Genomic DNA, 17,485 nt, shown 5'->3' with positions numbered 1-17,485 from the left:
TAATCACAGACGTTGACTTGGTTACTTCTTGTAAATGTGCAGCAGGTAATACAACGAATCTTCAGGTACATGTGATACAGTTCCAATAAATACACAAACATAGAACCAGCAAATTCCGTGTGATAAGTGCTGAGTAGGATGTAGTAGAGCTGATAAGGTTCGACTGAGGTAGCGTAGTAGAGAGGAGGGTGCCGTGAGAGTCTCTACCCAAGTAGTAATGTGCTCTGCCGGGATGTTGGAGTGTAGAGAAGAATACTTGTAGAAGAAGAAACAACCTGTGCCTGTGTATTGACCTTTCACACCACCTGATGCCAACTAGCTTTGGCTGAACCGTACTAATTGGTGACACAGGCCCCAGACCTTGTTACCTGGGATGAGCAGACTGGTTAGAGTTCCTAAGTACACCCGCACTGCGAGATGGAGTTCATTGACTTTTAGTAACTTTGCTCCACCCGGATCAGTTCCTAGCTCTTTGGCTTTTCTGCGGAGACTGTCCGGCACTGTACTGACTAGTCTTCGGCTAAGGTTGATGTTATCTGTAGGCTAGTCCTCTCCTGAAGGTCTTGGCAACGCATCATACAGCGTGTTTGAAGCTTCAAGAAAGAGAGTTGTGAGAGCTGACTGTTCTGTGTCCTACCCATGCGGGGAGTTGACTAAGAACTAACACTGACTTGGAGACTCCTCCCCTTCCCGTCCATCATTTGAGTGTAGAGCTGTGGTTGGGTGGAAATAGTGCAATAGAGAAACAGGATAGAAAAGAGAGAATTGGGCAGAAGAAAGGAGAAATTCCACTGGACAACAGAATCTGGTACATACACAAACAATAACCCTTCAGTATCCTTCAGCTGTGCAGCTTCTAGACATTAGTTACACACTATAGCGACATCTAGTGGTCAACTTTAGTAATACAACAGTTATAGTGAGTTCACAGACAAGTACAGACTTTTACAAGGGGTGTAAGGAATAGCAACACCCACAGTGAGACACCATAGCTGGAGCAGACTGAGGGTGACTGGGGCAGACTGGGGGATTACTGGAGGAGATAGAGGGTAGCTGGGGCAGACTGGGGGTAGCTGGGGCAGACTGTGTTATCAGATCTTTGTTCAGTACTGACTCTCTGATAATAGGGTATTCAAGCACATGGTCACTTTTTGGATGCGTTTAGATAATAATTTTTTCATTGAGTATTTACTTATTTATTTAACTATTTATGTATTTTTGTGAGCACGTGCACTTTAGGAGGTATTCATCATGTCCTTATCTGAGACACATTTGGTTATACAGTGTACAGGGCCTGGATAGATTTGTCGGAGCGACATATATATACTGTCGTGTGCTCCCTGTGATGGTTTACCCTTATTGGGCTTTAAGTGTTTTTATGTGTGTCCCCATTTGTTGTATTAGTTGTTGTATTTTTTTGATAATAAAGAAGCTATTGAGATATTGATTTTCTTGTTATACGTTTGTGGGTGCGCCATTTATTGTCTTTCTATGTCTTCCTAAAGCATCATAGGTTTATGACATTATAGTTGTAAACATATTGTACCAATGAAATGGTTAGTTTTTCCGCATTCTCTATTTCATCTGCTGTTGGAGATGAAGTCACTCACCACATTGGTGTGCTGGTTGTGCTTTGACTTGTGGTCCTCCGCATCGGCAGATACAGCATCAGATAGATTAGTTTCTTTTAAGTCCACCAAGTAGGTTAGAGTTGTATCAGTCCTTTGTAGTTCTTTGTAGCTACTTTGCAAAGCGTGCGCCCCGGCCGGTGGCGCGTAAAGCGCTTGCTAAGATAATCCTGGACGGAGTCCTCTGTGATGTCACAGTATGGATCGCTAGATTGTTTTGATTTTGGGGAGTTCTGCATTTACGCCGTTCGCCCTGGGGTAAAACTCACTTGTTATATATGTTCCTCAAGTCGTTACGATTACTATGATATATAACATGTATAACTTATATTGTATCTGATGGCCTGTAAAAAATTCAAACCATTGTTAACAAATATACGTTCCCTAAAATCGCTCCATTCCCGGCTTATAGCACTTTTATCCTTTGGTCTATGAGGCTGTGTCAGGTGTCAGTTTTTGCGCCATGATGTGATCTTTCTATCGGTACCTTGATTGCACATATATAACTTTTTGACCACTTTTTATTATATTTTTTTTCTGGATTTCATGCGACTAAAAATGCGCAATTTTGCACTTTGCAATTTTTTGGTGCTGACGCCGTTTACCGTGCGAGATCAGGAATGTGATTAATAGTTTGGGCAATTGCGTGCACGGCGATACCAAATATGTTTATTTATTAATTTATATTTATAAAATGGGAAAAGGGGGGTGATTCTGACTTTTATTAGGGGAGGGGATTTTTTTATTAATAAAACACTTATTTACTTTTTTTTTTTTTTACATAAACTAGAAGCCCCCCTGGGGGACTTGTATATACACAGCACTGATCCCCCTGGGGGACTTGTATATACACAGCACTGATCCCCCTGGGGGACTTGTATATACACAGCACTGATCCCCCTGGGGGACTTGTATATACACAGCACTGATCCCCCTGGGGGACTTGTATATACACAGCACTGATCCCCCTGGGGGACTTGTATATACACAGCACTGATCCCCCTGGGGGACTTGTATATACACAGCACTGATCCCCCTGGGGGACTTGTATATACACAACACTGATCCCCCTGGGGGGCTCCTATATACACAGCACTGATCCCCCTGGGGGGCTCCTATATACACAGCACTGATCCCCCTGGGGGACTTGTATATACACAGCACTGATCCCCCTGGGGGACTTGTATATACACAGCACTGATCCCCCTGGGGGACTTGTATATACACAGCACTGATCCCCCTGCGGGACTTGTATATACACAGCACTGATCCCCCTGGGGGACTTGTATATTCACAGCACTGATCCCCCTGGGGGACTTGTATATACACAGCACTGATCCCCCTGGGGGACTTGTATATACACAGCACTGATCCCCCTGGGGGACTTGTATATACACAGCACTGATCCCCCTGGGGGACTTGTATATACACAGCACTGATCCCCCTGGGGGACTTGTATATACACAGCACTGATCCCCCTGGGGGACTTGTATATACACAGCACTGATCCCCCTGGGGGACTTGTATATACACAGCAAAGATCGATCAGATCGGTCATAGATTGCTACACTGCGACGCTGAGGCCCGGCACGGGCAGAAGAACGGATCTCCCCCCTGCGATCGCATTGCGGGGGGGGGGGGGGAGATCCGACCCACTAGACACCGGGGATGTTGTATATAAAGCCCTTCAATGCAGCTGTCAGGTTTGACAGCTGCATTGAAGTGCTTAATTAGCGGCAACTGGACCCGCGCCGGCTAATAGAGGCACTGCCTGGCTGCAGATTGGGAGCGGTGCCGTTCAGAGCTGCGTCCTGGCTGGACCCTTCTCTGGACTCCCCCCGCGGCTCTATGATGTACCAGGTACGTCATGGGTCGCTAAGGGGTTAAAGAAACTAATCTATCTGATGCTGTATCTGCTGATGCGGAGGACCACAAGTCAAAGCACAACCAGCACACCAATGTGGTGAGTGACTTCATCTCCAACAGCAGATGAAATAGAGAATGCGGAAAAACTAACCATTTCATTGGTACAATATGTTTACAACTATAATGTCCTAAACCTATGAGGTTTTTATTTTTAGCGCGGCACAACACGAATATTATTTTTATTTCACTGTTTTAATTGAGTGGGAGCAGTGACCTGCAGCGATACGGACACTGGTAACTTAGGAGTATACTGTGTCTATAAGGAGCGCGGTTGTTTTTATTTTATTTACGCATTTCTTCCGCATGTTCTGTAGTTGGGGCAGCATCCTGTGTGTAGATTTGTGGCAGCTCCCACCTTAGGGCGGGTTCACACTATGTAATTCTCGCAGACCTATGCTCAGGCTACAAGCAGACTGGATGGGGAGAGATATGGGCGCTGCCAGCAATGCTGTATACACGTGCTACATGTGCAGGGAGAGAGGGCTGGGCAGCTGGGAGAGGGAGGAGGGACCCAGGGAGGTTTGTTTCCGCTTTCAGAAGAGCTGGAGAGCCCAGTCCTTCTATAATACCTTACACAGAGGGGGCAGGTGGCTCTAGAGCCTTGCTGAAAGCTGATTGGCTAAGGAGCTGTATAGGGGTGTTGACTGGAGGCTGGCTGGTGATCTCATCAGAGGACTGGCACCGCCCCCTCCGGAAAGACAAACTGCAGATGGATGAGCAGCACAAACAGGGCAGTGACCCCCCCCCCCCCAGCAGTAAGGTAAGCTTACAGGAAGAGGGGTGTTACATTGTGTTACTATCAGTGTGTGACCCCAGCAGGAAGGTAAGCTTACAGGAGGAGGGATGTTACATTGTGTTACTATCAGTGTGTGACCCCCCCAGCAGTAAGGTAAGCTTACAGGAGGAGGGGTGTTACATTGTGTTACTATCAGTGTGACACCCCCCCCCCCCCAGCAGTAAGGTAAGCTTACAGGAGGAGGGGTGTTACATTGTGTTACTATCAGTGTGACCCCCCAGCAGTAAGGTAAGCTTACAGGAGGAGGGGTGTTACATTGTGTTACTATCAGTGTGTGACCCCCCCCCCAGCAGTAAGGTAAGCTTACAGGAGGAGGGGTGTTACATTGTGTTACTATCAGTGTGTGACCCCCCCCCCCCCCAGCAGTAAGGTAAGCTTACAGGAGGAGGGATGTTACATTGTGTTACTATCAGTGTAACCCCCCCAGCAGTAAGGTAAGCTTACAGGAGGAGGGATGTTACATTGTGTTACTATCAGTGTGACCCCCCCAGCAGTAAGGTAAGCTTACAGGAGGAGGGATGTTACATTGTGTTACTATCAGTGTGACCCCAGCAGTAAGGTAAGCTTACAGGAGGAGGGATGTTACATTGTGTTACTATCAGTGTGTGACCCCAGCAGTAAGGTAGGCTTACAGGAGGAGGGATGTTACATTGTGTTACTATCAGTGTGACCCCCCCAGCAGTAAGGTAAGCTTACAGGAGGAGGGATGTTACATTGTGTTACTATCAGTGTGACCCCAGCAGTAAGGTAAGCTTACAGGAGGAGGGATGTTACATTGTGTTACTATCAGTGTGTGACCCCCCCAGCAGTAAGGTAAGCTTACAGGAGGAGGGATGTTACATTGTGTTACTATCAGTGTGTGACCCCCCCCCCCAGCAGTAAGGTAAGCTTACAGGAGGAGGGATGTTACATTGTGTTACTATCAGTGTGACCCCCCCCCAGCAGTAAGGTAAGCTTACAGGAGGAGGGATGTTACATTGTGTTACTATCAGTGTGACCCCAGCAGTAAGGTAAGCTTACAGGAGGAGGGATGTTACATTGTGTTACTATCAGTGTGTGACCCCAGCAGTAAGGTAGGCTTACAGGAGGAGGGATGTTACATTGTGTTACTATCAGTGTGACCCCCCCAGCAGTAAGGTAAGCTTACAGGAGGAGGGATGTTACATTGTGTTACTATCAGTGTGACCCCAGCAGTAAGGTAAGCTTACAGGAGGAGGGATGTTACATTGTGTTACTGCTGGGGTCACACACTGATAGTAAGGTAAGCTTACAGGAGGAGGGATGTTACATTGTGTTACTATCAGTGTGTGACCCCCCCAGCAGTAAGGTAAGCTTACAGGAGGAGGGATGTTACATTTTGTTACTATCAGTGTGTGACCCCCCCCCAGCAGTAAGGTAAGCTTACAGGAGGAGGGATGTTACATTGTGTTACTATCAGTGTGACCCCCCCCAGCAGTAAGGTAAGCTTACAGGAGGAGGGATGTTACATTGTGTTACTATCAGTGTGACCCCAGCAGTAAGGTAAGCTTACAGGAGGAGGGATGTTACATTGTGTTACTATCAGTGTGACCCCAGCAGTAAGGTAACCCCAGCAGTAAGGTAAGCTTACAGGAGGAGGGGTGTTACATTGTGTTACTATCAGTGTGACCCCAGCAGTAAGGTAAGCTTACAGGAGGAGGGATGTTACATTGTGTTACAAACACAATCAGTGTGTGACCCCCCCCAGCAGTAAGGTAAGCTTACAGGAGGGGGGATGTTAAATTGTGTTACTATCAGTGTGTGACCCCAGCAGTAAGGTAAGCTTACAGGAGGAGGGATGTTACATTGTGTTACTATCAGTGTGTGACCCCCCCCCCCCCCCAGCAGTAAGGTAAGCTTACAGGAGGGGGGATGTTACATTGTGTTACTATCAGTGTGACCCCCACCAGCAGTAAGGTAAGCTTACAGGAGGAGGGATGTTACATTGTGTTACTATCAGTGTGTGACCCCCCCAGCAGTAAGGTAAGCTTACAGGAGGAGGGATGTTACATTGTGTTACTATCAGTGTGTGACCCCCCAGCAGTAAGGTAAGCTTACAGGAGGAGGGATGTTACATTGTGTTACTATCAGTGTGTGACCCCAGCAGTAAGGTAAGCTTACAGGAGGAGGGATGTTACATTGTGTTACTATCAGTGTGTGACCCCCCAGCAGTAAGGTAAGCTTACAGGAGGAGGGATGTTACATTGTGTTACTATCAGTGTGACCCCAGCAGTAAGGTAAGCTTACAGGAGGAGGGATGTTACATTGTGTTACTATCAGTGTGACCCCCCCAGCAGTAAGGTAAGCTTACAGGAGGAGGGATGTTACATTGTGTTACTATCAGTGTGTGACCCCAGCAGAAAGGTAAGCTTACAGGAGGAGGGATGTTACATTGTGTTACTATCAGTGTGTGACCCCCCAGCAGTAAGGTAAGCTTACAGGAGGAGGGATGTTACATTGTGTTACTATCAGTGTGTGACCCCCCAGCAGTAAGGTAAGCTTACAGGAGGAGGGATGTTACATTGTGTTACTATCAGTGTGACCCCAGCAGTAAGGTAAGCTTACAGGAGGAGGGGTGTAACATTGTGTTACTATCAGTGTGACCCCCCCAGCAGTAAGGTAAGCTTACAGGAGGAGGGATGTTACATTGTGTTACTATCAGTGTGACCCCCCCAGCAGTAAGGTAAGCTTACAGGAGGAGGGATGTTACATTGTGTTACTATCAGTGTGACCCCAGCAGTAAGGTAAGCTTACAGGAGGAGGGGTGTTACATTGTGTTACTATCAGTGTGTGACCCCAGCAGTAAGGTAAGCTTACAGGAGGAGGGGTGTTACATTGTGTTACTATCAGTGTGACCCCAGCAGTAAGGTAAGCTTACAGGAGGAGGGATGTTGCATTGTGTTACTATCAGTGTGACCCCAGCAGTAAGGTAAGCTTACAGGAGGAGGGATGTTACATTGTGTTACTATCAGTGTGACCCCCCAGCAGTAAGGTAAGCTTACAGGAGGAGGGATGTTACATTGTGTTACTATCAGTGTGTGACCCCCCAGCAGTAAGGTAAGCTTACAGGAGGAGGGATGTTACATTGTGTTACTATCAGTGTGACCCCAGCAGTAAGGTAAGCTTACAGGAGGAGGGGTGTAACATTGTGTTACTATCAGTGTGACCCCCCCAGCAGTAAGGTAAGCTTACAGGAGGAGGGATGTTACATTGTGTTACTATCAGTGTGACCCCCCCAGCAGTAAGGTAAGCTTACAGGAGGAGGGATGTTACATTGTGTTACTATCAGTGTGACCCCAGCAGTAAGGTAAGCTTACAGGAGGAGGGGTGTTACATTGTGTTACTATCAGTGTGTGACCCCAGCAGTAAGGTAAGCTTACAGGAGGAGGGGTGTTACATTGTGTTACTATCAGTGTGACCCCAGCAGTAAGGTAAGCTTACAGGAGGAGGGATGTTGCATTGTGTTACTATCAGTGTGACCCCAGCAGTAAGGTAAGCTTACAGGAGGAGGGATGTTACATTGTGTTACTATCAGTGTGACCCCCCAGCAGTAAGGTAAGCTTACAGGAGGAGGGATGTTACATTGTGTTACTATCAGTGTGTGACCCCAGCAGTAAGGTAAGCTTACAGGAGGAGGGATGTTACATTGTGTTACTATCAGTGTGACCCCCCAGCAGTAAGGTAAGCTTACAGGAGGAGGGATGTTACATTGTGTTACTATCAGTGTGTGACCCCAGCAGTAAGGTAAGCTTACAGGAGGAGGGATGTTACATTGTGTTACTATCAGTGTGTGACCCCAGCAGTAAGGTAAGCTTACAGGAGGAGGGGTGTTACATTTTGTTGCTGGAAGTGATTTGAGGTTCAGGGTTTCCCCGTTACTCACATACTTATTGGCCTATTTTTGTAGACATTTCTCGTATTTCCTATAGATGTAATTATTGGTGTTGACGACTTGGAAAAGCGTTTTTTCTCTTGTGTGTGTCAGGTTCCTATAAGGTGTCAGGATGTGGCCGTCTATTTCTCCATGGAGGAGTGGGAGTATGTAGAAGGACACAAGGATCTGTACCGGGGGGAGCAGCCGCTCATGATGGAGGATCAGCCGCCAGGTGATAGATGTCCCCGTCCTCTTGATTCCCAGGACTGTCCAGAGGGAAATGTCCCAGCAGACAATCAGCAGGTAGATGAGGCTGATGCTATAGCACTATATCTCTATAGCGCCCCCCGATGCTGGTGGTTGTTGCTCCTGCACTCATAGATGTGATGAGGCTGATAGATACATGTTGCTGGTTTCTTATGTTGATGTGTTAGATTTTCCCTCCTGTCTGCTGGATTGTACTGAATTGTTCTATATGTCCCATCAGGGGGGAGATCAGGTGACTAATATTAAAGTGGAGGATGAAGCAGAAGAAGAGAGGATGAGGGGCGATCCCCCGTGTATGAGTGAGGTGAAGGAGGAGGAGGCGCCGGGAGCTGCTATACCAGGTATGGGAGAAGGGAGGTACACAGGGGATATAAGGGGGGGCTCCACCTTACAGTTACATTACAGTAACCCCCCCCCCCCTGTGTATATATGTATAGTGCAGTATAGTGAGGGGGGGCACAGGGATATAAGGGGGGGCTCCACCTTACAACTACATTACAGTAACCCCCCCCCCCCCCTCCTGTGTATATATGTATAGTGCAGTATAGTGAGGGGGGGGCAGGGATATAAGGGGGGGCCCCACCTTACAGCTACATTACAGTAACCCCCCCCCCTGTGTATATATGTATAGTGAGGGGGGGCACAGGGATATAAGGGGGGGCTCCACCTTACAGCTACATTACAGTAACCCCCCCCCCCCCCGTATATATGTATAGTGCAGTAAAGTGAGGGGGGGCACAGGGATATAAGGGGGGGCTCCACCTTACAGCTACATTACAGTAACCCCCCCCCCCCCTGTGTATAGATGTATAGTGCAGTATAGTGAGGGGGGGCAGGGATATAAGGGGGGGCTCCACCTTACAGCTACATTACAGTAACCCCCCCCTGTGTATATATGTATAGTGCAGTATAGTGAGGGGGGGGGCACAGGGATATAAGGGGGGGCTCCACCTTACAGCTACATTACAGTAACCCCCCCCCCTGTGTATATATGTATAGTGCAGTATAGTGAGGGGGGGCAGGGATATAAGGGGGGGCTCCACCTTACAGCTACATTACAGTAACCCCCCCCCCCCCTGTGTATATATGTATAGTGCAGTATAGTGAGGGGGGGCAGGGATATAAGGGGGGGCTCCACCTTACAGCTACATTACAGTAACCCCCCCCCTGTGTATATATGTATAGTGCAGTATAGTGAGGGGGGGGCACAGGGATATAAGGGGGGGCTCCACCTTACAGCTACATTACAGTAACCCCCCCCTGTGTATATATGTATAGTGCAGTATAGTGGGGGGGGCTCAGGGATATAAGGGGGGGCTCCACCTTACAGCTACATTACAGTAACCCCCCCCTGTGTATATATGTATAGTGCAGTATAGTGAGGGGGGGGGGGCACAGGGATATAAGTGGGGGCTCCACCTTACAGCTACATTACAGTAACACTCCCCCCCCCCCCCCCCTGTGTATATATGTATAGTGCAGTATAGTGAGGGGGGGGCAGGGATATAAGGGGGGGCTCCACCTTACAGCTACATTACAGTAACACTCCCCCCCCTGTATATATGTATAGTACAGTATAGTGAGGGGGGGCAGGGATATAAGGGGGGGCTCCACCTTACAGCTACATTACAGTAACCCCCCCCCCCCCCTGTGTATATATGTATAGTGCAGTATAGTGAGGGGGGGCACAGGGATATAAGGGGGGGCTCCACCTTACAGCTACATTACAGTAACCCCCCCCCCCTGTGTATATATGTATAGTGCAGTATAGTGAGGGGGGGGGCAGGGATATAAGGGGGGGCTCCACCTTACAGCTACATTACAGTAACCCCCCCCCCCTGTGTATATATGTATAGTGCAGTATAGTGAGGGGGGGCAGGGATATAAGGGGGGGCTCCACCTTACAGCTACATTACAGTAACCCCCCCCCTGTGTATATATGTATAGTGCAGTATAGTGAGGGGGGCAGGGATATAAGGGGGGGCTCCACCTTACAGCTACATTACAGTAACACCCCCCCCCCTGTGTATATATGTATAGTGCAGTATAGTGAGGGGGGCAGGGATATAAGGGGGGGCTCCACCTTACAGCTACATTACAGTAACACCCCCCCCTGTATATATATGTATAGTGCAGTATAGTGAGGGGGGCAGGGATATAAGGGGGGGCTCCACCTTACAGCTACATTACAGTAACCCCTCCCCCCCTGTGTATATATGTATAGTGCAGTATAGTGAGGGGGGGCACAGGGATATAAGGGGGGGGCTCCACCTTACAGCTACATTACAGTAACACCCCCCCCCTGTGTATATATGTATAGTGCAGTATAGTGAGGGGGGGGGGGGGCAGGGATATAAGGGGGGGCTCCACCTTACAGCTACATTACAGTAACACCCCCCCTGTGTATATATGTATAGTGCAGTATAGTGAGGGGGGGCACAGGGATATAAGGGGGGGCTCCACCTTACAGCTACATTACAGTAACACCCCCCCCCCCTATGTATATATGTATAGTGTAGTATAGTGAGGGGGGGCAGGGATATAAGGGGGGGCTCCACCTTACAGCTACATTACAGTAACCCCCCCCCTGTGTATATATGTATAGTGCAGTATAGTGAGGGGGGGGGCAGGGATATAAGGGGGGGCTCCACCTTACAGCTACATTACAGTAAACCCCCCCCCTGTGTATATATGTATAGTGCAGTATAGTGAGGGGGGGGCAGGGATATAAGGGGGGGCTCCACCTTACAGCTACATTACAGTAACCCCCCCCTGTGTATATATGTATAGTGCAGTATAGTGAGGGGGGGGGGGGGGGGGGGGGCAGGGATATAAGGGGGGGCTCCACCTTACAGCTACATTACAGTAACCCCCCCCCCTGTGTATATATGTATAGTGCAGTATAGTGAGGGGGGGGCAGGGACATAAGGGGGGCTCCACCTTACAGCTACATTACAGTAACCCCCCCCCCCCCTGTGTATATATGTATAGTGCAGTATAGTGAGGGGGGCAGGGATATAAGGGGGGGCTCCACCTTACAGCTACATTACAGTAACCCCCCCCCCTGTGTATATATGTATAGTGCAGTATAGTGAGGGGGGGCAGGGATATAAGGGGGGGCTCCACCTTACAGCTACATTACAGTAACCCCCCCCCCCCCCCCGTGTGTATATATGTATAGTGCAGTATAGTGAGGGGGGGCACAGGGATATAAGGGGGGGCTCCACCTTACAGCTACATTACAGTAACCCCCCCCCCCCCGTGTATATATGTATAGTGCAGTATAATGAGGGGGGGCACAGGGATATAAGGGGGGGCTCTACCTTACAACTACATTACAGTAACACCCCCCCCCCTGTGTATATATGTATAGTGCAGTATAGTGAGGGGGGGCAGGGATATAAGGGGGGGCTCCACCTTACAGCTACATTACAGTAACACCCCCCCTGTGTATATATGTATAGTGCAGTATAGTGAGGGGGGCAGGGATATAAGGGGGGGCTCCACCTTACAGCTACATTACAGTAACACTCCCCCCCCCCCGTGTATATATGTATAGTGCAGTATAGTGAGGGGGGGCACAGGGATATAAGGGGGGGCTCCACCTTACAGCTACATTACAGTAACCCCCCCCCCCCCCCGTGTGTATATATGTATAGTGAGGGGGGCACAGGGATATAAGGGGGGGCTCCACCTTACAGCTACATTACAGTAACACTCCCCCCCCCCTGTGTATATATGTATAGTGCAGTATAGTGAGGGGGGGGCAGGGATATAAGGGGGGGCTCCACCTTACAGCTACATCACAGTAACCCCCCCCCCTGTGTATATATGTATAGTGCAGTATAGTGAGGGGGGGGGCAGGGATATAAGGGGGGGCTCCACCTTACAGCTACATTACAGTAACACCCCCCCCCCCCTGTGTATATATGTATAGTGCAGTATAGTGAGGGGGGGCAGGGATATAAGGGGGGGCTCCACCTTACAGCTACATTACAGTAACCCCCCCTGTGTATATATGTATAGTGCAGTATAGTGAGGGGGGGGGGGCACAGGGATATAAGGGGGGGCTCCACCTTACAGCTACATTACAGTAACACTTCAGCTGATAGAAATGTCATCAATCTTTCTGTACTTGAAAATAAGTTTTAATATCTACTTCATCTCCATACAGAAAACGCCGGTAACATCTATGAGGAGAACATTGTGCTACCGCTGAATTATAAAGAAGAAGAGGATGAAGGTGCGGAGCAGCACTCCTCAGGAGAAGCCCTCCTCCCCATTACTGTATATCCAGGACGTCACACTACAGATCTATCATATAATCCTCCTGACCATGAGGAACCTTCTCCTGACCGCTCACACACTGCGACCACGGAGCTAAGAGAGAGAAAAAGGTTTCAATGTGAAGAATGTGGAAAAGAGTTCACAAAAAGCTCAAATCTTTCTACACACAGAGGAAGTCACACAGGAGAGAAGCCGTTTTCATGTTCAGAATGTGGGAAATGTTTTATACAGAAATCACACCTTGTTTCACATAAAAGAATTCACACAGGAGAGAAGCCATATTCATGTTCAGAATGCGGGAAATGTTTTTCAATGAAGTCACATCTTGTTAGACATGAGAGACTTCACACTGGAGAAAAGCCGTACTTTTGCTCAGAATGCGGGAAAAGTTTTACAAATAAATCAAGTTTTGTTGTTCATGAGCGAACTCACACAGGAGAGAAGCCGTATTCATGTTCTGAATGTGGGAAATGGTTTACAAATAAATCAAGTCTTGTTGTTCATGAGCGAACTCACACAGGAGAGAAGCCGTATTCATGTTCTGAATGTGGGAAATGTTTTACAGTTAAATCTTATTTGCATACACACAAAAGAAGTCATATAGGAGAGAAGCCATATTCTTGTTCAGAATGTGGGAAGTGTTTTACACAAAAAAGTCATCTTGATCAACACAAGAGAACTCACAGAGGAGAAAAGCCATATTCATGTTCAGAATGTGGGAAATGTTTTACAGATAAGTCTAATCTTCTTAGACATTACAGAATTCACACTTGAGGGAAGCCATTTTGATCTATATTTAGAAAATATATATGGGAAGATAGCAATTAACCCTTTGACCACTCCTCCTTGAATTCTAAAAGCTGCATCTCTTTTTATTTCCTATCTGCGGAGCTGTATCAGGACTGTACGGTCTCCTACAGTGTTTACCAACCTTTTCCATCTCGGGGCACTAGGAACAAAATACTAGAAACATCATTTAGTGACTCACAGGTAACATCTTTAACCAGAGGCGTCACTTCCTTCCCTTTTATCATCTTTTGTGTCCTAAACTATAATAATTCAGTTGTCTGCTCTCATGTGTTATAAAGTGAGTAGTTATGTGAATGGCCCCCTGTATGTAGGACCCTTTACTGTGCCTCCCATATTGTAGTAATGTCTCCTGCTGTCCCCCCATATATAAATATTGCCCCCTGCTGTGCCCCCCATACAGTAATAATGTCTCCGGCTGTGACCCCTATATAGTAATAATGCCCCCTGTGCCCCATATAGTAATAATGCCCCCTGCTGTACCCCATATAGTAATAATGTCCCCTGCTGTGCCCCCATATAGTAATAACGTCTTATGCTGTTCTCTATATAGTAATAATATCCCTCGCTGTGCCTCCATATAGTAGTGCCTCCTGCTGTGTCCTCCATATAGTAATAATGCCTCCTGCTGTGTCCTCCATATAGTAATAATGCCTCCTGCTGTGTCCTCCATATAGTAATAATGCCTCCTGCTGTGTCCTCCATATAGTAATAATGCCCCTGCTGTGTCCTCCATATAGTAATAATGCCCCTGCTGTGGCCCCATATGGTAATAATGCCCCTGCTGTGGCCCCATATGGTAATAATGCCCCTGCTGTGGCCCCATATGGTAATAATGCCCCTGCTGTGTCCTCCATATAGTAATAATGCCTCCTGCTGTGTCCTCCATATAGTAATAATGCCTCCTGCTGTGTCCTCCATATAGTAATAATGCCTCCTGCTGTGTCCTCCATATAGTAATAATGCCTCCTGCTGTGTCCTCCATATAGTAATAATGCCTCCTGCTGTGTCCTCCATATAGTAATAATGCCCCTGCTGTGGCCCCATATGGTAATAATGCCCCTGCTGTGGCCCCATATGGTAATAATGCCGCAGTGTGAACAACATTGGTTTAGTGGCGCCTGAATGTGTTTGACAAACAAACTGTGGAGTGAATGAAATGAGTGACCTATAAGGTGAGACCTATGAGGTAGAACAGAGAGGTTGCGAGTACTCTGTGGGTCAGTACGATTACAACCATATACACTGTGTAGAACTTTTGTTTTATTTTACTACTCTTAAAAAAAATTAAACTGCTTGATTCTGACCCCTATAACTTTTTTTTTCCATTTTTGTACTGTGATCTGTAGTTTGTATTTGTATCCTTTCTGGTGGGAGAATCGGTGTTGCAAGCCTCATAGTCTCTCTGTGCGGCCATCTTGCTGTTGAAGCGCAGCCATGCAAACCCGTCCGGTTACCTGCACCTGACTGTCCATAAAAGAATCTGCACAAGTATGTAGATCAGTTAGTGCCACTGTCTTTTTCTACATTTTTATTACCACCTACATGAAAGTGTACAAGATATCCCGCAGTACAATAAACCCACGGTGGGAGATCCCGCCTGCCTCAGTGTGCCATAGCCCAACTATAGGAGAGCTTTGATTCAATTCTTTCAGCGGAGAGTGGTGGCAGCGGAAGCGCACGAGCCCTCCCAAAGACGGCTATGGCACACTCAGGCAGGCGAGATCTCCACCGCGGAATTCCGTAGGAACTATAGGGTTATTTTTCTTATGTATCACATGGATCTGTACATCAATGAGAGTTCTTTCTTCTTCTAACCTATCACCTTTCTCTTTACTTCTTACACACGCACTCCTCACCCACTCACAGCACAGGTTACATATGCTGTAGGAAGGAAGTCACATGGGTAGAGGAAGTGTGAGGGTCTTCTGCTTTAGATTCTGTAGAGGAAGGACGCAAGCTAGGACGCTCCCTACAGCAGTCAAGTTGGGCCCTGGCTTCTGCCCGGTCCCCAGTCTAAGTTGTGGTCTAGACGGAGAGCACATGCATCTAGACACAGTTTCTATCATGTAACACCACTAAACACTATGCAGTGTTAAGTCGCTACTAGAGAGGACAAGTCAGGGATCATCCTAACCCACGCTGTGGACAAGAGGAACACAGAGCAGGACAGAAAGTAAGGAACTGATCCGAATAGAGCAAAGTTGCTAGAAGCCTATGCACTGTATCTCACGGCGCAGGTGTAATCAGAGAACTCTGACCACTCTGCTCATCCCAGGTAACAAGGTCTGGGGCTTGTTTCACCCTTTAGGATGGGTCACCCGACACTGGTGGGCAATAGGTAGCGCAATGACCAAGTAGTCAAAACACGGGCACAAGTATTCTCTCTATTTTCAAGTATTCTACTTATTCTACCTCTAAAGTTCCGGCACAGCACAGTACTACTTGTGTTGGGACTCTCTCGACATCCACCTCTCTACTCTTCTGATCCCTTTCTTCCTCTCAGCACGCAACGCAGCAAGTATGACTGTATCACTCTCTATACAGATCTGGTTGATCAAGTGTAAAGTAACTTATCAAGACGAAAGTATACTGTATTCTTCTGTATCAAGCATCTTTACAGTAAAGATGATTATATTTAACAGGAACCTGTGGTTCTTCACCAAGCACCTACACAGTAATCTTACTTCCTTGGGTCATCTCTCCTTTCTGTGGGTGGCAGTGCCAATAGTCTGGGTGGGTCACTATTCCACTCCGGACCACCGTAATAATTGCCCAAGGGACCCTGCAACAGTCCGGCAGGTCACTGTCCACAGGGGAAAAAGTTATAGCCCCCCCCTTAAACTAAAAGCAGGTGTACCACCATACCTGTGTGCTGGGGATTGGCTGCTCTTCCTATGAGTAGCGTATGATGTTGTCACTAAGACAATATGGTGTTTTATTCAGGAAAAATAAAACGGTATTCAGTCATTATGTGGTAATTGGAGATGAGCGACCCTGGAGCATGCTGAAGTCCATCCGAACCTTATCATTCGGCATTTGATTAGCTGGGGCTGCTGAAGTTGGATAAAGCTCTAAGGTTGTCTGGAAAACATGGATGCAGCCAATGACTATATCCATGATTTCCACATAGCCTTAGGGCTTTATCCAAGTTCAGCAGCCACCGCTAATCACATGCCGAAGGTTCGGGTTCGGGTGGACTCCAGCTGCTCCAGGTTCGCTCATCTCTAGTCTTTATCCAACTTCAGCAGCCCCCACTAATCAAATGACGTACGTTCGGGTTCGGAAGAACTCGAGGTCGCTCATCTCTAGCGGTGATCAATCTATGGTGGTAATATTGGTCTGTATATAGTGTATACAGAGTGATTATGTGGTGGTCACTCTATGGCGGTAATTAGAGATGACCGAATCGGGTTCGGGTTCGAGACGATCCGAACCCGAACGTTTGGTATTTGATTAGCGGGGGCTGCTAAACTTGGATAAAGCTCTAAAGTTGTTTGGAAAACATGGATACAGCCAATGACTATATCCATGGTTTCCACATAGCCTTAGGGCTTTATCCAAGTTCAGCAGCCACCGCTAATCAAATGCAGAAAGTTCGGGTTTCGGATCGACTCGAGCACGCTCCAGGTTCGCTCATCTCTAGCGGTAATATTGGTCTGGAAGCACAGACAGATTTATAGAGGTCAGGAGACACATAGTACCTGCCACATAAGTGTCAGCAGTCTGGAAGCACAGACATCTATATGATGGTATCACGTGTCTCCTGACCTCTATATAACAGTGTAAGCAGTCTGGAAGAACAGACAGATATGTGGCAGGTACCAAGTGTCTCTTTGTCCTGACAGCATCTAACAGTGTCAGCAGTCTGGTACATGAATT

General features: G+C 47.6%; 2 protein-coding genes and 1 pseudogene across 2 annotated transcripts in view; 2 read left to right on the top strand and 1 right to left on the bottom strand.

Annotated features, from left to right (window-relative positions):
* The window catches only part of LOC138797152 (zinc finger protein 84-like), an 863,099-nt gene that overhangs the window by 159,732 nt on the left and 685,882 nt on the right, over window positions 1-17,485 (top strand). The gene's annotated exons all lie outside the window — the stretch shown is intronic.
* Window positions 1-17,485, bottom strand: part of LOC138797148 (zinc finger protein 665-like) — a 128,557-nt pseudogene that overhangs the window by 104,564 nt on the left and 6,508 nt on the right.
* LOC138797183 (zinc finger protein OZF-like) lies at window positions 8,359-14,930 on the top strand. The gene is made up of 3 exons (XM_069977023.1): window positions 8,359-8,545; window positions 8,730-8,850; window positions 12,684-14,930. The coding sequence occupies exons 1-3, from the start codon at window positions 8,393-8,395 to the stop codon at window positions 13,568-13,570; spliced, it is 1,161 nt and encodes a 386-aa protein (XP_069833124.1). The 5' UTR covers window positions 8,359-8,392; the 3' UTR covers window positions 13,571-14,930.

This window comes from Dendropsophus ebraccatus, chromosome 7, assembly GCF_027789765.1.
Source record: "Dendropsophus ebraccatus isolate aDenEbr1 chromosome 7, aDenEbr1.pat, whole genome shotgun sequence".
Taxonomy (NCBI): Eukaryota; Metazoa; Chordata; class Amphibia; order Anura; family Hylidae; genus Dendropsophus; species Dendropsophus ebraccatus.
Note: the sequence above shows the minus strand (reverse complement) of the source record. Positions and strands in the feature narration are given on the sequence as shown.

Coding starts and splice junctions, on each gene's coding strand:
- LOC138797183 (XM_069977023.1), top strand. CDS start 8,393: ATGGAGGAGTGGGAGTATGTAGAAGGACACAAGGATCTGTACCGGGGG. Junction 8,546..8,729: donor TCCCAGCAGACAATCAGCAG/GTAGATGAGGCT, acceptor ATGTCCCATCAG/GGGGGAGATCAGGTGACTAA. Junction 8,851..12,683: donor GCCGGGAGCTGCTATACCAG/GTATGGGAGAAG, acceptor ATCTCCATACAG/AAAACGCCGGTAACATCTAT.